Raw genomic sequence first — 22,222 nt, 5'->3', positions numbered from 1 at the left:
TACTGTTATTCAACAAAAGCATCCATCAAGGGCTACAGGGGTTTGAAGGTGGCTTCTAGAAATTTCTTGTAACCAAAATGTCTTTTAATCTTCAGTCTTTTTACCTTCAGTTTTATTCAACACCACACACTTTGTGGACCTGATCTGCCAAACAAATGAGTCCAGCATTCTTTTGCGTTAAAGCAGGAGCAAAATAATTTTTCTTTCAGGCAGGACACTTTGAAGAAAGACTGCATAAAAATAAAAAAGAATAACAGTAATAATTCACAGCTACAAACTCATACATGACGATGCACTTCCTCCTCTAGACCAGCAGGTGGCAGATTAAGTTATAAACCCCAGTTAATCCAAACACTGACAGATAACATTTTCTTTTCCTTCCGTAGAAAGATGTTTTTTTTTTTACTTATTACTTTGAATATTTTCAAGCCAAAGTTTTGACACCTTATGACCTTACCTAAAAGTTTGTAGTCTGCTTATAAACCATTTCAAGGCTGCCTAGACTGGAAAGAGGACCACAGACCAAACAGTTAACAACTCATCTAGACACAGCTTCCTAGTTAACTCTTCAACAACTTTCCAGGATTTTCATGATTGGAGAATTTGAATCCTTTTTTTTTCTCAAATGTATCTGTTTTAAGGTACCCATCTCATTGTGGTTTGTGGTGTTTTCCTGTCAAACTGGAGGTTTGTTTGATGTAGATTCAGTGACACAGCGCAGCTTAAGGAAATGCATCACAGTATGGGCTAAGATGTATAAACCACCATAAACTGGTTAGTTTTTGTTGAATTTTGAATTTTTATTGAACCAGTTTAGAGTCCTGTGCTGCTGACTACACCACCGCCACCAAAAACTACGCCATGCTGACAGTAAAGGGAAAAAAAGCAAGAAATACAACTTAATCTCAGCCACTAATTCCTGGACCCAGTGACTGTTATCTCACCTTAAAGATGTATTTAATCATTGCTTCTTATTGGCAGATGGTGGTAAAACTGACAAGTTGTGGATTCCGTGCATCTTAAGGCCTGAGCCTAACCCTGAGGGGAATTTTCATGTGTCGATATACGTGACCACTTTGGATGAAAAGTGTTTGTGCAAAAAGAAAAATCTATAGAAAGAAATAAAAACTCTTTTTGCTTTATAAGCTACTTCTTGGAGTCAAACTTGCCCTGCAGAGCTCTGAACAGACACCCCAGGGTGCGCTCCGAATGATGACTTGGCTTGGAGATGGGGACTCCAACCTGAACACAGACACTATTCTACAATTCAGTGTAAAGACAGGACTAATCTGATCAGAGATGATTTTGTCATGAAGAGGTAAGAGCTGAAGAGTGAAAGAACAAGAAAAAAGCTAAAGCTCTAGTTGATGGTGAGGTTGCTGCAGTGCTGCAAGTTGCAGAATTGGAGAAAAACACTGAACAATTGGTATTTTATGTAGGAGTTTTTCCAAAAAATAAGGTCAAATGCTAACTTTGGTGAACTACAATATCTCGATTCTATCAATACATATTTATCAAACTATCACATCTACAACCTTGAATGGACATGGGTCCTGTTTCCTAAACCTTTTCAGACTGAGTAAATGAAACTGTGTATCAGTAACATCATGCACACATTTAAGACATGACTTTTATCTATTCCTGAACACTTTTATTTATTTCATATCTAACTTTAGATACCTCTAGATTGAGACAAGAGTGTTTTCACATTCAAGTACACGGTGCCTTAAATCATCGCCCCGTCGGAAAAGGGAGAGGCTCTGGATAAGGCAAGAGGAGCGAAACCTGCAAGCGGTATAGAAGTCAACAGTTACAGAGTACAACCTGGATTCAGACAGATTTGAACATAGTGTGATCCATACATTACGCTGAGCCAAACGGTCGTATTAAATCAGATGGATGTATTTTACATCACTTTCAACCTGAAATAAATTGACTCAGATATTTAAAAAAAACACATCCCATCTATTATTGTTTCAAAACAAGGGGGAATAAAAAAAACGAATGACCCCGTTACGTCTCCTCAAACCTGAACTGTCAAGAATCAAAGCCATCTTAAACGTAGACATCACAATGTTTGTGCATCATGACGATGACGTAAACAAAATATGATCTGTGGGAAAACAATTTAAGGCTCTTCACCAAAGCAGCTTCTTCACCAGGTGGTTAGAGAGGAAATGTTTTCAGCTTTATTCACTCAGTCCAGTTCATGAATGTACCATTAATGTGATGAAAGAATTAAATAAAAACAGTCTTAAAAAAAAAAGAGCAACAGGCATTCGTCCAGAACTTCCCCTCTTCATCCCCTTATGTGCAACAACTGCGCCGAGTCATTTGGTCCCCAACAAGTACCCAAACATCCCATCAGAAGTCACTGAAATGTGTTTTATAGCAAAGTTACATAAAAATGGCACAGTCACAGAAAATAAGATCATGAAAAAAACAACACTAAATGAATCAAAGAAGTCCTCACTCATCATCTCAGCTCCTCACACCCAGTCACATCCCTGCAGACTAACAGACACTGCTTCTTGTGCACATGAGAGGACCAACAGCCTTCATGTATCCTCTTTCTATAAGCTCTAACTTGTGCTGTAACATCCAGAAAGAACGGAACGGATGGTGAGTACACAGAACTGTTCTGTAAGAGATAGAGAGAGCATGCATTTCTAAAATGCAAACAGTAATCCCAAATTTTATCCAGCGCCACACCTAAAAAACAAAACAACTAAAAATCCCTTTTTTCTATTGATTCTGTTCATATATATATATATATATTTAGTATATATATCTTACATTTCCTGTTAAATGTACCGTATGTCCTCTATTATATACATTTATGACCGGCTACTGTCTCATTTAATCACAACAATATGACCTCCTGGACAATAACTTCAGGTACATTCAGGACTTTCTGTAAAAAGTCAAACAATTTTCTTTACAATTCATTAAAAATACAGAGGAACAAAAATATTGGTGCTGCGACAGTCCGCTGTCCTGCAGAGGCTGCTCGACCGAAGCTCATTGGAGTCATTTTGTACACAGCTAAACATCATTTCACACTTTAAATGCTTCATTCAGTACGTATCTCTGTCTCTGGCCGGGGCAGGGCCAGGTCAGTCTGGATGTAGGCTCCCTGTCCCAGCGCGGTAGAGTACGCTCGGTTGTTGTGGCTCACTGAGAACCCAGGGGTGGGGTATGAGCCGGAGCCACCTCGTTTGTGGACCTGGACCTGGGCCTGAGGCTGAGGCTGAGGTACTGGGTGGTAATCGTCCAGGTTGTCGTAGTGTGACTGAGCCGCTTTGGTGCTGTGTTTCTGATACGGGTAGTCTCTGTCGGGCTCAGGTTTGCTGTAATGCTGCGACTCTCTCACGCTGTGGGACCTCTCAGGCTTGGAGCGGGCCGGCTGTTCCCTGGGGGCTGGGGGCTGCTCGTCTGTGCTGTGGTACCCACCCTTCCCTTTGTGGTCAGAGTCAGGGCACTCGTATCGCGGTGTGAAGCTCCTCTTGTTGGGATACTCTTGCTGCCAGTGTTTGGATCTGTTACCATCTGTGCCCTGCTTGTCGTCTGCAGGCTTGGCCTCGTGTCGGCTGCTCTCCTGCTGCGTGGACAAGCCGTGGCTCAGAGTAGCAGGGAGGGAGTGAGACAGTTGACTTTTCTTGGAAGTGCTTTGCTTGGTGAGTCCGTCTGACTTGTCTCCCTGGACGTGTTTGTCAGTCTCCATGTACAGAAGGACGTCAGGGTCTGCCGTGATGTGTCTGGGGAGGTAGCGACCATCTTTGCTCTCAGCTGCAGCCAGTACAGCTTTTCCTGGGTCAGATTTACTGCGCAGGTGCAGTGTCTCATAGCCTGATATATCTGCTGGTGCGAACAGGCCCACGTTGTCGTACTGAGAAAGAACGGGGCCTTTAATCTTCTGACGGGCCCGACTCTCCCTCCGGATGGAGTGCATACGGAGCCTCTCGGACTCCTCTGGGTCCCAGGACAGGTAAGCTGGTGCCTCCTTACTGCTGTGTCCAGGCGGCATGTCTCTGCTCACAAAGCTGTGCTCCTTCCCAGGAGGCAGAACATGGCGAGCCAGGTAGTGGTACCCAGACGCCTTCCCACCCGGGCGTCCTGAAGCAGCTCCAGGATCACGGCCGTAGGCGTGGATGTGGCGGACTCTAATGGTGCCGTAAGGGTCAATGTCATAGTAAGGCGCCTCTAAAGGGGCTGAACCGGAGTAAGGACTGTAGCGGTACTGAACCCGCCCGTTCTCAAAGTAAGGCTGCAGCTGGGTGACGTGGTAATCGGCCCCCGAGGACTGCTGAGGAGGGGGCTGCTGGTAGGCTTTGCAGGGGTAGACGGGTCGATGGTAGAAGAACATGTCGTCGTCTGGAGGGACTTCAGTGCGCTGAATGGGCACAGAGCGTATGGTGGAGGGGACGTGGAGCGAGTGCACTCTGCGGATGGTGGGGTAGCCTTGGTTTCTGTCGTGGCTGTAACCTGGATGTCCAGGCCCTGAGGACACATACACACTGCGGGGGTTCCCTCTGGACTTTATGGAGTGATGGTAGGACCGAGGGCCCAGAGTGCTGTATCTGTTGTCCACCCGGGCACTGTAAGGGATCTGAGGCTCCGATTTGGAAACAAAGGAGAGGTGTGGAGGGACGCTGTCAGGCCGGTAGTGGTGAGGCATGGACTGAGGGCCCACGGGAACAGGCCTCTGGTGGTAGTAAGCAGCTCCAGGAGGCTCGATCATGACTGGCTCTGCTTTAGCGTGGTACAGGTAGGCCGGCTGGTGAGTAGAAGATTTACGAGGAGACAGAGGATGATGAGGCAGAGCTTCCTCCAGGTGGGCAGGAGCAGGACCCTCAGCGAGGACATGATAGGAGGCTTCGCTTTGGCTGAGTGCTGCTGTGGCCAGTTTGCTTTCGATGGTGCGGACAGGAGGAGCAGGAGGTCCGTACACCTCATGGTACTTTACAGGCTCAGTGCAAGGCTGAACCGGCTTTATGGCTTCCCAGGGCTTCTCCACAGGCTCGGCAGAGGTGGGGGCCACTCTGGCGCTGGCCTTGGAGGGGGGCTGAGGGTGGGTCTGGGGTGTGACTGGTGTCTGAGGCTGAGTGTGAGGCTGTGTGTGAGACTGTGATGGTGGATGGGGCTGTTGATGAGGCTGAGGATGGGGCTGAGGATGGGGCTGAGGATGGGGCTGAGTATGAGGCTGAGGATGGGGCTGAGGATGGGGCTGTGTCTGAAGATGAGGCTGAATCTGAGCCTGGCTCTGCTGCTGAGTTTGTGTTTGATGCTGGGGCAGAGAGACCGACTTTCTTTTAGGCTTTTTGATCATCGGAGGAGGCTGCTCAGATGGTTTAGGGAGGACTGGAGGAGGTACAGTCTCAACTGGTTTTACCTGAAACACATCACAACAAAACAGACTTTTATTAAAAGACCAGAATTCATCAATTGTTCAGCACAGACAGATTATCTAATCAAAACTTGAACACAAATATGTGAAGATGTTATCAGTGTCCCTTTGTCACACTGATAACATCGGTGTCTGCTCATACTTTTTCTACATTGCTCTTTTTCTTACTGGTAGTGGTTTAACATTGTGTCAAAGACACAACAAAACATCAAAAAACTCAGATGATTCCAAATTTCCACTAAACAATCTCTGGCTAAACTGGCTGATTTTATCTTTTGTCTCATCATATCCAAGTAAAGTGTTTTTCAACGTGCAGAACTAAAAATAGCAACTTCCTGACTCTCTCCTGTGATTCTCCTCTGAACGTTTTGACAGACGGGGTGATGACTCGTACCTCAGGAGGAGGCTGTGACACTTCAGAGTCTTTACAGCTGCTGCTGGGGGTGGTGGCTGGAGTGTTGCTGGAGGAGCTGGTGTGGACTGGGGCCTGTGCTGGGACAGACTGCTGCCTCTCTGGACTCTTTCTGGTTGGAGAGGTCAGGCTGGTTGAGCTGGGTAGAGGAGCACACTTGTACAGAGGGGTGTCAGGCGGGCTGGAGTGTGTTTCTGGAGGTGGTCTGGGGGGAGTCGTGGAGGATTTGGCACCGTCTGATGGTTTGGTTGCTGTGCTGGTGAAGTCGAGAGGCTGCGGCTTGTTGGTAGGACTGGAAGTGGAGGGATACGCTGAGGCTGTGGTGATGGGTGGAGCAGTGCTGTTTGGAGGCAGAAAGCTCCCCTTCTCTGCTCCATCCTCTGAACAAGTGTGGAAATGTCGGAGCAGTGGACGTGTCACATCCTGGAGGTCACACTCCTCCTGCAGCTGCAGAGGAGACACCGGTGTGGGGGGCTCTGAGGACCGAGACTGAACAGAGACCTGCTGGGCAGACTCGGCGAGGGCCAGGGCCAACATGCGGGCAGCGTTTTTAGGAGGGGGAGGAGGAGGGGCAGTGGAGGGAGCTGCAGTGCTGAGGAAACGAGGGGTGAGATCCTTTGGAGAGTCCAGAGCTACGACTCCTGACAGGGACACAGAAACACAGGGGAGCTAAAGTTAAGACTGAGTTAGAGAGCGGCAGGAGAAGAAACAACAGCAGGCAGGACGGTGTTAGGGTGCTTTAAGATCAGGAAAGAGTGATGGAGTTCGAGGGGAATCCAAAAGTTTTAAGATACTGAACTATCATCTATTTCAGTGGTTTTCAAAGTGTCTGGCACGTCTCCCCTAGGGGGCGCCAAAGAGTTTCAGGGGAGCCACAAGAAAAGAGGAACAAAAATCAAAGCCCCAAAAGATAAACACAAAAAACTCTTAACAACAACAACAAGTATGGCTGTAGTTTCATGATTATTTCCCCTGACCGCCATACGGAGTGCTCGTCTCTGTGTGTGTGCATGCACGTGTTTGTGTGCCTGTGTGTGCATCGGGGCAGAACTTTGCCATGCCCTATGTAGAGAGCGGAGGACAGCTGTGAACACGCGACCTTGCACACAGCTACAGACAACGCAACAACTGCTCTGCTCTGCAACCAAACAGGACACTTATGGATCCCCAGGGCCATGTGCCCACAAACACACAAACATGTGAACACATGAACTCAGCTGAATGATGAATGGCAAAATGTACTTCTTAGGAGACCTCTGGAAATGTTGCCGTTGAGCTTCAATTTTGGGGTCTCAGACCCAACTAGACCACATGTATTTGCACAGTGAAAACAACAGATACTCAAAGTTCGGTTTTTCTTAGACCGGATTCTCCAAAGCCACAATGTGTGCCTTGTTTACTCTGAATTTGTGAACTATTTGCGTTTGAAAGGCTGTTTAAAACGGTCTCCTTAAAAAAATTTTTTGTAGATGCCAAAAGCAGCTCTGTGTATGATTGATCTGTAACTGAATGATGTTTTAATTACTGCATTTTGATTGATCTTTTATTTTTTGCTGCCATAGTGGCCATGCTTTCTCTCTTGGTTTAGGAGCTGTCATCTTATTTTATTTTGATGTTAGAAGTTCATGTAGTCATTATACTAAATGAACAAAAAGGCATTGACCTAAATTCATCTAATTCTTACCCATTTCAACTAAAATTTGTGAGACTGCATTAGGACAGAATGTTTAAAATAAACACTTGTATGTTTTGTGATTAAAACCAGAGTGGGTTATTCATTTATTAGAAGTAGTATTAGTTTTATGAAAATAAGGCCAGCCTCAATGACTTCACTGTCTTACACTTTGAAAACCCCTGATCTATTTTATTGCAGTTTTCCCAAGTGCTCCAGCAGAAACCTTTAATCTGCTGTCCATACGTTTATCAGCTGTAATGGCTGCAATCGAATCCTTAATATCAATAAAAAGACCTTAGTTTTTGGACTTCCTAGAGAGGACCAGGTTCGCTAAATCAGGGATCCTTTTAAAGTCACCTCTTGAAACAATTCTTACAAGAGAAAAGCCCTTCCTGAATTTTAGTTTCAGTTTACTTTTTCTTATGGAAATTAAAGTCTCTAAATGCTATTTAATACGATTTTTTAAAGATTTTTTTATGTCGTACATTTGTTCTTCATCTTTCCTATGGCTAATTTTTTGTGCTCGTAGAAACAACATTTTCATTTCCTTAGAGATACGCTTCATTCCTTAATTTCTCATCAGTACGTGCAAACCAGCAGAAACATGCCAAAAACAAGCCCTAACACGCCGCTCTCTGCTCTGTACCTTGTTGTCCCTGGCTGCTGGCAGCCGGCTCCTGCTGTACGCCGTCGTCTCCTCTCAGCTCTTGACTGTCAGCACTGTCAAAGGCGGCCAGCTTGGAGTGCAGCTCCATTTGGAAGGCTTCACTGAGCGAAGGCTCAGCTGCCCTCAGCAGCACACTGCCCATCAGCGGAGGAGAGTCTTTGGCTGCTGAAGGAGGAGATAACGGCTGAGGAGAGAGAGTCTGTGCAGTTGTGTTCTTGTCAGGCTTCTCCGCAGAGAAGAGCTCTGAAGTGACAAAAGGTGTCAGACTCGTGGTCTTTGTACATTTGATGGGTGACACAGCCTGTGTGGGTTTATCAGTGTAAGAGTAAGAAGTGGTCAGTTTCTTGTTCTCTGTCTTCTCTCCGTGGCTGAAGTCCGTGGACAGTAAGGGCGAGGACAAAGCACCCAGAAAAGTAGCAGAGATGAGGTCAGAGCCGTTGGTCTTACTGCCTGGACTTCTCTTCAGCGTGGAGCCCTCAGCCCCGGCTGGGGAGTCGTCCAGAGGGAAGGCGTACGAGGTGTCGGGGAGGCTGCACTGGAAGGACATGGGGTCAAAGTCCAGGGAGGCCATGCCTATGTCAGGCGGGCTGAGGTCTACATCTTCACCTGCTGAGCGAGGAGGTGAGATGAGGGCAGGCACACAGATGGGGCCATCGTCTCCATCACTGTCCTCTGTGGCGTCAAGGTTGTCGTAAGAGTTGCAGTGCTGCCGACTGTCCAGCAGGTCGCCATTAAAGGAGGCCGACAGAGCATCACTGCTGGAGCGTGGCCGCCGAGGACGGTACACCTTGGATTCTCCTGAAGAAGAAACAGAGTTAGATCGAGAAAGTTTCAGAAATAAAATAACGGGAAGCACTGATTGGTTGAAATCTCCACAAGCTGAAACACACCAAGAGACACAAACCTTCAACATTGTGCAGTGAGCTCAGTGACTCTTCACTTTTTGCTGATCTCAGCGTTGCTGTGTCTCCTCTTCCTCCTGAAACACAACAGTTATAAGATCCTCACTATTCAGCATCTTTCAGTCCAATAACCTTTGTCAATGTTAAATCAGAGTTTGAGACTTCTCAGTCCAGTCGTGGAGGGATGACTCACCAGCCAGAGCCATGGCCTTCAGCTCGTTGGGCTCGCTGGGGTTTCGGGTCAGCTTGCGTTTGGACATGGAGGAAGATTTTCCCAGGTTGAAGAAAGAACGCCAACTCCCCACAGGAGACTTCTTAGACTTAATAGGAGGTCTCTTCCTGTGGGCAGAAGTGTAGGGGAGCAGTTTGGTTCACTGAATCCACAGAAAGGAGATAATGAGCCTTAGACACAGGTGCTCACATGATTCTAGCTCATTTTTTAGCTCTATTTGTGAATCTTACCATCTTAAGTGGTACAAAATCTTAAAAATAAATATTAAAAAAGTTGCTGTATCTTCAAAGAAAAGAAAGAAAAACAACCTCCCTTAATAACACCAGTCCCTGCTGCTAGGATAAATCTGCACCGTTAACTCTCATGAATTCAACAGTAGGATTTGAACTGGATGATGGTAAGACTAGAGCAGCTGGATTTTCTAGTTTCTGTTCAGGTTTGAAACAGTAGACCCAAAATGTGGGACTCTTTAAAGGATGGTGCAGGGATAATACACCTGTTAGCAGTATTTCCAGCAACCAGCAGAGGGAGACAAACTCCTTCATCACCATCACTGTCAGTGACGTGCATGTTTTGCTGATCTGCCGTACAAACTGATCGTTTTTGTGTTGGAGCTGACAAACCTCTCGGTGGGAAACTCGATGACGGTGTGGAACTTCCCCTGCAGCGCGGCCGGACCCTCGCCCACCTCGATGTACTTGCTGTCCTCTGTCACTGGGGAGTTGATCTGTGCCTGGGTCCTGGCCTGGGCCTCCTCCAGACTCAGAAGTTTGGTGGAGGGAGACGACACCAGCAGGGATTTGGGCCGTGACAGCGAGTTGTGACCTGGAGAGAAGGAGGACAGTTCAGAAGCTTGAAGTGGTGTCTCTTCAAACTGTTGGAAACCTCAAAACCCGCTGGCTATTGTCCTAAAACAATCTGTATCTCCTGAACTTGTGTCGAGCACCCCTCTGAGGGATGGTGCAGAGTAGAATCTGCTTCAAGTGAGTCTCAGTTTTGCTGTAAATAGTACGTGACAAAGAGGCTTCGCTCTGGCTTCCTCAAGTGAAATACATCCAGAGGAGAGTCCATTTTTTTAGTAGTTTATTTGTAAATAGCAGGTCTAAAGTTTGCAGAAATGCCTTTGTTCTGTCTTCCTTTATACAGCCTGCTGACATGTGATGGGAAATTATTATTCAGTAGAAGTAATCGGGGGTCGATTATGCCTGTCACTGATTAATCAACATTGGCCAAAATGTAGCGGGTTATAAAAAATTTTGCTCCGTGAAGATTGTCACTCCTGCTCCTGTGTGTCTGTGGGTTGGGCTGCATACTGCCCCTGTGCCCGCCCCATCTGTCCAGCGTTATCTAATGCAAGACTGTAGAACGAGGTTTTAACGTTGTGTAAGTTGCTCATTGTGTGTTTACAGTTTGACTTTTTTTTCTACTTACTGCGTTTAAAGTTTGATTTGTCATTGGTTAACACTACAGTTCTTATGTTGAGTTTTATAATTAAAGTTCCTTGTTTTAATTTAATAGTGTTCTGTCTCTGTCATGAATCATATGGGTATTATAATGATTTGTGTACATATACAGTATATATCTTGTGTGTATCAATGAATTTATTATATATATCAGCCGATACATCGAATATCGGCTTTTTTTTGTCCCCAGTATCGGTATCGGCATTGGCCCCAAAAATCCAATATCGGTCAGGCTCTATTATTCAGACTACTAACATACAGTAAACAAAAAACAGAAGCACAACCACACCACAGTCCAGCTTCCAGTGTGCAGATTCACATTCACATGTAGAGTCACAAAAAAAAAAAAAAAAAAAAAAAAAAACAGAGCTCAAACTGATGGTTACCTGCTCCCTCTCGGATCAGTGTGCTCAGTTTGGTGCTGAACAGAACGTCCACATGGTTCAGGATAAACTCCACCACCACAGACTGGATCCGGACCTCCATGAAGGCTGCTGTGCCGCTGAAGCACGCAGATTCAATTTGTTTGGACCTGAAACCATAACAGTGACAAACCGTGTGAGAAGGGAAGGAGTGTATGTTAGCCCTGTGACGGGCTGTCAACTAGCCTTTCACTCAGGGAGAGTTTCAACATTGTGAGTCAAAGATCTCCTCTAATGACAATCACTGTCGAAGTTACGTGCTTGTTATTTAAAGTAACATAATTTGTGTAAAATGACGGAGTCAAACTTCCAGCCCTGGTTTTGTGTTGATGAGCAGCTCACAAACGGATGTTGAAATCATGCAGCAGTCAGAGCGATGCATTTAAAGCAGCAGAGAGCAGCAACCTCCCGCTGCACTGATCACATAATTACGTCTGATGTGTATATGTGCAGAAGGAAGCCGCAACATGAGCATGACTACATACTCCTCAAACTGTGAAGATCATTACAATGATCACAAGAAAGCAGGAACTTGTGCACTCTTTCTGGAATCCTGAGTCCTAACTTTAGAAGGAGACCTGATGTGAGATGGAGGATAACTGCATTTATATTTCCTTGATTGGACACTGATTTAAGCAGACTTATAGTTATCAAATTCCACTTTTACCAAGTCTGCTCTGCTGCACCTTTAAGTGAGGATCTGCTGTGCACTGCAGAAATATCATCCAGTATTTTTCCAACCAGGGCACAGCAGGTCAAAGAAATCAACAGCTCAGGAAAACAGCTCAGAAGTGACGATGTTTTGTGTAAAGAACACTTGAGAAACAGATTTTACAGATGATGGTGGTGCCGTCTCACCTGAGCAGGTTGGGTGCCCAGACGATGGCCAGGTTCTTGCTGTGCATGTTGGTGATGTAGCTGAACGCTGCCAGCCGGGAGAGGTGCCTCATCAGGAACTCCAGGGTCCTACGATGATACGTATTCATTTATTCTGATTTAATTGGCTCCCACTAGTGATGAGCAAACTAATGACCGTGATAGAGCTACTTCTTCAGAGCATCAATATTTCACTATGCGCTCAAATCCCAGAGGAGTGTCACTGAGAAATTAGCATTTGTACGCTTTCACAAAGAGCAGGAAATCCAATTCATCATGACAAAAAGAAAAAGGTCAGCTGGGACCGATTAAATGATCCCATTCAATACAGCGCAGCACTACACAAACACATTATTTTAATAATGACACACGCTCCGAAAGAGTGTGCAGCTGAACCTGGAGGGTCCTGAGTGTGCCACAAGGGGGCAGTGTGACTCTGCACTGACCTGTAATGCGGTGGAGGAAGCTGCTGGATGACATCATGGATTTTGATGAGTCGCTCTTCGTCCGTTGCTGCTGATACGGCGTCCTTCACAGTGTAAACAAAGACAGGGAGAGATGGGAAGATAAATATGGGATGTGTCAGAGCATCAACTTTGGACAAATCCACTTGTCATCCTCCGCTCATGCTGCTGTATTGAGCATGAGGGGACATCCGTCTGCAGCCTCAGTCCCTCCTCCTCCTCCTCCTCCTCCTCCTCTAGCTGCTATAACAACCAGCAAACATTTACTTCATCTTCAGGGACAGCTCTGTGGTGCTGGGAGAAGATTTTATTCCAAGTCACACACACACACACATGCATACACAGAGTGGTTTTGGTGTATTTGTAATGATAGGGTGTGTCAAGTACAATGCTGCCATGTGACTCATGTCTGAAAGATAAATGTGAAGAATTCCAGCATGATAAATCCAAGGAATTTCCTCTCTTTTCATGAGAGATTAAATTCCCAAATCTCAAATTCTGTGTCCTCTAGGGCATTGACGAGCACTGAAAGTCAAAACAACATCCAGTGTCAGGTGATGAGCATGTTTCCACACATCAGTGTGTGAGGAGAGTGTGTGAGGGGAGTGTGTGTGAGAGGTGTCTGACCCTGCACAGGTTGGACTTACAGAGAATTTCTCGTAGAGCTGGTAGGTGAGCAGGGGGTTGGGCAGCTCTCTGAAGTAGAGCTTACACAGCGAGCCGACGCAGTGGATGTCCTGGATGTAAACATCTTTGGTCAGGTCGGGGATCTGCTCCGAGTCAAACTCGTGCCTGATGAAAGAGGGAGAGGGCAGAGGCAACAAACTGAGTTCTTCTGAAGAAAAATACACCACTGAATGCGTTCTGATTTCCAGAGAAGTCTCCTGAAGAGAAAATGTTGATTTTATTTGAAATCTTCCCAGAAAATCAGCCAACTTCTGTTTGAAAAGGAAATATGAAACTTCAAAATGTGCGTGGGTCTTTGGTTACGTATTAAATGATATATCTCCTGATCTCTCGAGCTCTCACACTGCTAAGAGAAAGTGAGAATATGACTTCCTTCAGAGTTTTTTGGCCTGGCTTGAATTTTTTCCCATGCATCCTTTTTAAAATTCTTCCTGGTGATGATTTGCTAAAATAGCTCCTCACATATCACTTGTTTTCCTAACATGTGTGTGCCTGTGTTTGTTTTTCTGTCACGTTTTCCCTTTTCTCACTTCTTGACACTGCAGCTGTGGAGCATCCACAATTTCAAAACCCAGCAGTTTCTCACCACTGCTACTGATTTTCAACCTTTTTCACTGAACTCCACCTGAGGCACAGAGGATGATGGTCCATGTAGTTCCCACTGCCTTAACAAAGAGGAACAAAGTCCTTCCATTCTTTCTCATCAAGTTTCAAAAGTCATTATCACTGCAACCATTGAGCAAAATCCTTTGATTGAAGTTACAGCTGTGAGGGGGATTTGTTTTAATTGGAGTGCAGTGAAGTGAGGTATTTATCAATAGTTATGAAGAGCTACGGTTTGAAATGTGAAAAGAAGCAAACTTTGCACCGTAGTTTAGTAGCCAGTTATACACTGCCCGCCAAAACAAAAAACAGTTGTCACACAAAAAAAGATCAGGCACTCTAATATTGATTACGGCACAGATCCGCTGTGGCATTGTTTGGACAAGCTTCTGCATTGTTACCAGATTTATTTCCATCCAGTGTTGCATTAATTTTTTTTACCAAGATCTTCATTGATGATGGTAGAGTCTGACCGCTGTGCAAAGCCTTCTCCAGCACATCCCAAAGATTCTCAATGGGGTTAAGGTCTGGACTCTGTAGGGGCCAATCCATGTGTTTAAAAATGATGCTTCATGCTGATGAATCCTGGCATTGTCATCTTGGAATATGGCCGTGCCATCAGGAAAGAAAAGATCCATTGATGGAATAACCTGGTCATTCAGTATATTCAGGTAGTCAGCTGACCTCATCCTTTGAGCACAGACTGCTGCTGAACCCAGACCTGACCAACTGCAGCAACCCCAGATCATAGCACTGCCCCCACAGGCTTGGACAGTAGGCACTAGGCATGATGGGTGATCACTTCATCTGCCTCTCTTCTTACCCTGATGGCCCATCACTCTGGAACAGGGTCAATCTGGACTCATCAGACCACACGACCTTCTTCCATTGCTCCAGAGTCCAATCTTTATGCTCCCTAACAAATCAAAGCCTTTTTTCTGGTTAGCCTCACTGATTGCTGACTGACAGCGGTCAGACTCTACCATCATCAATGAAAGATCTTAGTGAAAAATTAATAAAACACTGGTGGCGCCTTTCTTTTTGCTACAGGCAGCCCAGTGCGGTGAGACATGTCTGTAATATGTAATGTCAGTTAAACCCTGGTCATGTCCAGCCAGTCATCTACAACAGATCTTACAATAAAGACCAAATAAAATGTCCTAACATGTCCACAACAGGTAAGCTGCTTTTCTATAACTTCTGATGTGTGTTCATGTTTTCTTTTCTTTTACAGTCATAACAATCCTGGATGGAATTCAAGTAATACCATCCTTTGCATGAGGGTTATGGTGGGATAAAGATTGTGTGATCCACTAAGTCAGAGGATGCTTCTGAAGAAAAAGCCCAATCCTGATGCATCACAAAGTATAACTAGAAAAGCACTCAGAGAGCGCAGACCTCCACCAAGCTTATTGTGATTGTGACACAACCCTTTAGTCCTACTTTAATGTTATACTCCCTTTTAGCAGACTGTCTGCTACAATTTGGTGTTAGTTGCAGGTTTGTGCGATAATTTGTTACCTGACAATGTTGAAAATTATGATGACCCAGAACATATTTCATATTCCAGATCTTAGTATCCAGAGTATTGCCAGGATCTGGATCCTACTTTTACATCTGTCAGAAATTATGGTGACCTTGTCTTGTATTGTTTTGCAAAGCAATCCGACCATTTATGGTGGAGTTATTTACACATATGGTGAAAAAGGCCCTATCTCACAAGGATAAAGAATCCTTTAAGAAAACCCTGGATCTAGACAGTGATCCGGATCACCTCCAAAATCGAATTACTTCTTCCTTATCCCATTTTGAACATTTCCTGAAAATTTCATCAAGATCCGCTCATTACTTTTTGAGTTATGTTGTTCACAACAAACGAACAAACAGACAGACTTCCCAAAAACATAACCTCCTTGACGGAGGTAATAAAGGTGTGTATGAGTCTGTGTTTTACCGTAACTTCTGGATATTTGAGGCGATGCCAGAGAGGCGGTAGATGCCATCCACCACACCGTGCTTCTCAATGAACTCGGTGCAGCTCTTGAGGACCTGTGGCACTGTTAAAAAAAAAAAAAAAAATCACATGACGTTAGTGGACAGTACATGGCTCAATATTTGTCTGACCTTCAACAGCATCAAAAATGATGTGAATACCAAATATTTTCTAAAGCTGTCAGGTGGAAACAGGGTGGAGACATTTGAAACCATGTGAAATATCCATGCAGATTCCTGGAGGACATAAACAGTAAAAGTGTTTTTGATTGTGGACGGTCAATCAAACGTCCACAGCTTTCAGGCAAAACGCCAAACACAGCAAAAGAAATCTTCTAAAAACACAAAGCTTCTTCATTCTCCTTCTGCAACCATGACTCACACACACAACATGTTATTTATGTGTGTGAGCAAGCGTGTATGTGTTTGTAAGGAGGCTCCCAAGCCTCCCACAGCTCACATATCGTTCAGAGATGACAGAGAGTGGGACACTGGCTGAAGCAGCTGTTCAGACAAATTCCTCACATCGCCAAAGAGAAAACAAGGAGAGATTTGAAGCAAAGAGCCTGTGTTCAGCAGCGAGGGAGGATGAATAACCACAAATGAAGGGAGATTTGGTTCCTCTTATCTCAAAGATACACGTGTTTGAATGTGGACTCAGTGTTGGATGCAGAATCAGAATCCTCCTTTATATCAAGTTAAAAAAAAAACATTCAGAGCAAAAGCTTTCAAGAGATTCAAAAGATGAGTCTGATTCACTCAACTTCCAAAAACTAAGACTTCATCAAGAAATAAGAATCATTTGGGTCTGACTAAAACGGAATCAGGCCTCTGATTTATGAGTTCCTTAACAGTGGAGGAGTGGAACTGAAAACATTAAAACCAGAGAGAGGCAGAAATGTTTGGTCCTCTCAGTCCAACCTCCACACTTTGGATATTAAAATGTAGAAAAGCTGCAGTAATTAAACCCAGCAGGGATAACTTGCAAACTTAAGGTTTAAATCATCCAGCTCCATGAATTTTTTAAATTGAAATGAAAAGAAATGGGTTACTTAATAAAAATCTGACACACATAATGTGGGTAGTGTAAAATCTTGGCCAGAGACTGTTGTAGAAAGTTAGTAAGAGATATACAGGGTGTGAGAAGGCAGAGTCCTAATAAATCGTACACTGTTACCACTCAGGATGGGATTCAAACTGAAACTTTATGCAGGTCGAAGAAGAAAAACTGTATCTATGGAGCAAATCATTTGGCCTTTACTTTCCCTCAGGGTAGAATCAATCATATGGGAGAGGTTTGGATACCTCCACAGTGATGAAAAGTAGCTTTAGTAAGAGCTGTCTGTAAACTCTGTGGTCTGTCAGAACAAACTGCGGAAGACAAAACACGGATTCTCTCTTAACTCAACATCATTTTAGACTCTTCAAGAAGTATCTGCAGTTATAAGAACATCTGCTGCTGTATGTTGTAAAATCTGGAATATAAGCTGCACTGGTTTATACCACACTGTCTGTCCTGGAGAAAAATGTTAAAACTGGTGGTGACTTTGAAAGGTTGTACAGAGCAAACCCACAACCAGTTCCCATGGAGCCGTACCACCCACCTCTGCTGGTCACTTGTTTTAAATGGAGGAGTCTTTCAATCAAACCAGAACTCCACAGGGTTCATCTATTTAACAGCACACCAGGCTTTTCCTTAAATGCATGTTTATAGCCTAATGAGGGAGAAAAGCTGTCATTAAGTGGTCAGCCTGGGCTGTGATTTATCCCAGCATGCTTCAAGACGTGAAGCAGCCACTGGCACTGTCATTGGGTGGGGGGGACTTTTCAATCACACCAGGATGCAAGCAGAGGATCGAGAAGGCAGTCATGTCTGCAGATGTGTGTGACAAAGCTTTGGTTGGTTTAACATCATCCTCATGGTCAAACACAACAAAACTACATCTCCTGAATTTTAAACTGCTGGATGTGGGGCACAGTCAGAATCTCTTGATAAAAAACAGACAGGTTTTCAGTATCACTTTTTTAGCTGATTGTGTTATGTTACGCAAATTTTAACAATCAGTGGCCTGTGTCAGATATATGATACTTTTTATATGACATGATTTAAAATAATATAGCTCTTATTTACAAAGATGCTGTAAGGAGGATCTGTTTTAGTTGGAATGCTCTGCCACCTTCTGGCCCTGAGTCTGATGCACACTGTTGTGAGGGTGTAACTTCCAACCAGGCGTGTGTTTTGGGACAAATTTTCTTTTTTCAAGACAACTTTATACAGAATACAACACAACGTGGTAAGGTATTAATCAGTACAGTTGCGTAGTGCTGTTTGAAACGTGACAACAAGCAAACTTAGTACAGTAGCCTAGTAGCTAGCTATATTTGGCCACGTTTCCACCAAGCAGTCCGGGTCGGTTCAGTACGGTTTGGCACAGTTTGGTACAGATAAGCCTGATCCTGTTAGCATTTCCACCGCAAAACTGTGCCCCTTGTGGTAGGTGGCGTGTAAGCCGGATGCCGAAAGCTGCAGCTGTTAAACAATAGCGTGACGCTGTAGCAGCGCGACACAGTTTACCCTGCTAATAAATCCAACGAAGAAGAAAAACGCGAAACAGTAAACAAAGAGCAACGATGGAAGACATGTAGCATTTTGTCCTCTTTGTGATTGGCATGTAGCTCTTTGATACAAAGTGCAATCAGTTACTGAAGGAGAAAAGCAGCCGCTGACGGGGTAAGTGACGATTCTTTTGACCAATCAACGGTCTGCAGTGTTGTTGCTCCACCTTCCCAGAGCGGATCGGTTCAGTCTGGCACCCATACGAAAGGTTCCCAAAAAGTGGGACGGCTCGTCTCGGTTATTTGGGGATCTGTCCTGCGATAAGTCAGTGGAAACACTGCAAAAAGCGCGCTGTGCCGAGATGAACTGAACCGGTCTGCTTGGTGGAAACGCAGCTTTTCGCGCTACTCGCAACCTGGTGCTACGACATATCCGTAGGCCAACGTGACAACAAGCAAACTGTGTGGGGCTCATATAATGGCTAATTAGGCTTTTTTTATTGCTTAAATAAGACATAAACACTTGCTTAGGTTTCAGTTTTGGCAGTGTATTAGTCTGGGCCTTGTGACTGCTGACAGTACCTACAGAGCACTTAACACTGCCTGACACTTATAAAAGACTATATGTAAGAAAATGCAGGCGGGCAATGAATACAGGCAGAGAGCACTAATAACTCCTCTGTTTATCTGCGTGCTTTAACTATCTTAGGCGCCTTAGAAAAGTTGAACCCAATGAAAAAAACTTTATTTGAAAGTTACCCATGTTGTTTCATTTTAACAGTAACCAGTACAGTTATGTCCTTATCCACCAATGTACAAAAATCACTACCATAATGTTTCTATCTGTACCTTCCAGGCTGACATTTCTCTGTTAAATTGGGTCACAGCAGTAATAGCAGCTTCCACCTACAGCCCCTTTTCTGTTTATACAGCAGCAGCAGAGTTTCAGAGCTCTGTTCAACACTTAAATTATGACTATCAACTCTGCTTCTCTCACCCAACGTAAGATCTCATCGTTAGGTTTCCCATGTAGCCAGAGCAGAGAGAAAACCCTGACCTTTTGACCCAAATGTGAGAGAGCTGCTTATCTCTCCATGTCAAGGAAAAGCAGATTTATTGGGGTCAAGGTGGGACTCCTTCACCTATGAATGTGTTACTGCTCTGCACAACAACCAACACTGACAGCCGTTTGACGCAGGGAGGTTAGGTGACACATATATATTTCACACTGGTGTCAACATAAAAAAAAGTTACTGAAGGAGATTTAGCAGCAGTATCATGCTGCTAGGAGCTGGTAATACATACAGTAGGAACCAGGAAACCATCAGACCACTGGACAGAGGCTACACTGCTTCAAAAATCTATGTTTCTGCAGCAGATCACTGCAGGTGTAGAGTTAAACTCATGAAACAGCTTAAATACAACCAGAGAGAGATGACACTATTGTGTTTAGTTGATCCTAAGCTACTAGTTAACTGTATTCAAAGATAGAAGACCTCACGCACACACGAGTAATGATAAGTACAGTTATGTCGAAGTGTTTTTTGTAACAAATAACTGATGCTTAAGTCAACTTTTCAGCAACAAATATCTCACAGCTACCTGTGTGCGTCTGTGTAACCTGCAGTCAGAGAGGATCTCCTGCAGCGTCTTTGGATCAAACCAACCAGAGGGAGAGGGGTGGATGCTTTTTGAGGGTTGAATGTAAGGCACAAGTAGCCAACTTGTTTTTACTTGAAAAAATATTAGAGATAACAGGACCAGACTTAAAAGTGAGGGGGGAGTCAGGTGAAATTAAAAGTCGGGAGGAAAGCGGGAGAATCTCCCCTAAATCAGGAGTGTTGTCAACCCGACCTGGCTCGCTCAGCCAGACACAGGACAGGAGCTACAAAATTAATATGTGCAAGTTCAGAGAGGTCTGTCAGGTCAAAACTGGTGTTTTCAGGATGGAAGTGCATAGACACTACTTTAGTGTCATAGATGTAAAAGGCAAGAGCATACATGTGAACATTGTGTCCCAGAGCAAAAACTGGAGGTTTTCAAAGAAGTAACACAATAATTACTTTCCCTAGTAACTAATTATATTTAAGAAGGAGTAAATCAGTCACTAATTAGATTACTTTTTTAGGAAAGTAACAAGTAACTATAACTACTTTTTTAAAGTAATTTGCCAAACACTGGTTGCAAGTAAAGTCTGACAATGCTCTGCAGGAGATCAGAGAGAGATGTCATTCAGTTTTCTTCCTCTTTATGCATTTATTGTCTTGTGACTTCTCACGCTGAGTGTGACCCTCCCTGGACATTTATTAAAATTATTTTATTCAGTTTCATGCTGTTGATGTCATAATCAGTTTATATTTTCCAAAATCTATTGTTGAAGTTGAGTAACTTTGAGAAGAAGATGAGTTTTCAGTACCCTGTGTTCAAGTTAAGTCCCCAGAGAGGAATCTAAGCCAAAGTTCAGTCCCAATTACCTGGATCTGCATCAAAGTTGGGTATTCATAATCATTTATTGGGTAGTCCCTAAATTATTTAATGTATGGACCTTGACTAATTGACTGTCCTCTGTTCAAAACTTGGACTTCAAGTAAAAATGTTGGATGATCAGACCCCTGCATACTCACACATTATAGAAATCCCTGAATCTGTCTGATAACTGATCAAATTGAGCAAGATCTTTCTTCATGAGACTTGTTAAAATGATGAGGTAACTGCATAAGGGTATCCTAGCTGGTTGATGCCACGCTGGAAGAGCAGGCCTCAAATATCAATCTCTGCTCATAGCTCTGCCTCCTCCAGGCCTCCAGAGGAGCTGTCCCATCAGAGGGGAGGGGGTTTGTGGAGCAGGGAGCTGTTTCAGACAGAGGCTGAAATAAGGGTTTTCTAAAACACCACTGTGAGAAAAACAGGCAATTTTAGAGCTGTAAATTATAAAAAGCTACTACAGGGATACTCCTGCTTTAACAAACTGGGTTTAAAAAGGATCCTTCAGAGTTAAACATCTGCATGTTTTTCTCTGCAGCTCAGAGAGAAAAGTGACGGTCAAACTCAAATGGTTGTTGACTATAATATTTGAATAACTGGCAAAAAGTAAAATATGAGGCACAAAAAACATTATAAATGGAAATTCATGGTGAATCCTGATAAGGTGAGTGGGACTGAAACGCAAAGTGGGTTCAAGACCAGTCTGAGGCTGAAAGATTTGTTTTTGCCACAGTGTCACCAGGCAGAGGTGAAATGATCTGGTCTCTTCTGCAGACTGGTTTGATACTGTGTGAGGTCTGGTTTTAACAGGTGTGGCTTTTGCTGCTGATAATGAATCATCATTGTTTTGAGGCACTGAACAATCACAGTAAAGTATTGAACACAGCTGGGTGACCAAAGACTTCAGCGCCCATTTTCTGGCATAAATCATGATTTATGGAACTGTGAAGAGATAAACTACGACTCAGGTGTGTCTGTTTGTTTCTCACCATCATGTCCAGAATTAAGGAGATGTTCCCCGAGGTCACATCCGAACACCCTCTCCCGGAGGATGCCTCTCTGCTTCAGCTTCTGCTTGGTCGGCCGGGACTTCATGAAGGAGCGCAAGAAGGTGATCAGCTTCCCGTGCTTTTTAGACACTGAGGAAAAAAGAAAGGAAGGAAGGACGCATGTTAGGTTTCTCCCACAGCTGTTTTCTCCTCTACAGTAAGTGTGGGTTTGACTCTGGATCAGATTTCACATCAGATCTAACTGTGCAGTGGAGTGAAACCTCATACAAGCTGCTCAGGATTGTCCCATTGTGTATTTCAGCTTCATTCTAATGCAAACCCGTCTTTTATGCATGTGTAGTTTCCTGGAGGCTAAAGCTTGGTTCTTAAA

At 44.2% G+C, this 22,222-nt stretch overlaps 1 protein-coding gene across 7 annotated transcripts in view; it reads right to left on the bottom strand.

The window, feature by feature from the left end:
- Positions 1–1,881: 1,881 nt before the first annotated feature.
- Positions 1,882–22,222, bottom strand: part of arhgap32b (Rho GTPase activating protein 32b) — a 203,368-nt gene continuing 183,027 nt past the window's right edge. For all 7 annotated transcript variants that reach the window (XM_074671654.1, XM_074671655.1, XM_074671656.1 and 4 more), the window contains 12 exons: positions 21,832–21,981; positions 15,765–15,867; positions 13,168–13,312; positions 12,503–12,585; positions 12,039–12,146; positions 11,145–11,290; positions 9,919–10,120; positions 9,257–9,402; positions 9,066–9,140; positions 8,141–8,959; positions 5,802–6,460; positions 1,882–5,392 (listed from right to left, as the gene is read on the bottom strand). In XM_074671654.1, the coding sequence (XP_074527755.1) occupies positions 3,074–5,392; positions 5,802–6,460; positions 8,141–8,959; positions 9,066–9,140; positions 9,257–9,402; positions 9,919–10,120; positions 11,145–11,290; positions 12,039–12,146; positions 12,503–12,585; positions 13,168–13,312; positions 15,765–15,867; positions 21,832–21,981 (4,955 nt within the window). In that variant the 3' untranslated portion in view covers positions 1,882–3,073. The remainder of the gene's footprint in view (positions 5,393–5,801; positions 6,461–8,140; positions 8,960–9,065; positions 9,141–9,256; positions 9,403–9,918; positions 10,121–11,144; positions 11,291–12,038; positions 12,147–12,502; positions 12,586–13,167; positions 13,313–15,764; positions 15,868–21,831; positions 21,982–22,222) is intronic.

The sequence above is a fragment of the Halichoeres trimaculatus genome, unplaced genomic scaffold (genome assembly GCF_033239565.1).
Source record: "Halichoeres trimaculatus isolate MK-OKI-2021-1 unplaced genomic scaffold, fHalTri1.1 fHalTri1_scaffold_6, whole genome shotgun sequence".
In the NCBI taxonomy this organism is placed as follows: Eukaryota; Metazoa; Chordata; class Actinopteri; order Labriformes; family Labridae; genus Halichoeres; species Halichoeres trimaculatus.
The sequence above is the reverse complement of the archived record's forward strand: the minus strand, read 5'-3'. Positions and strand labels throughout refer to the sequence as shown.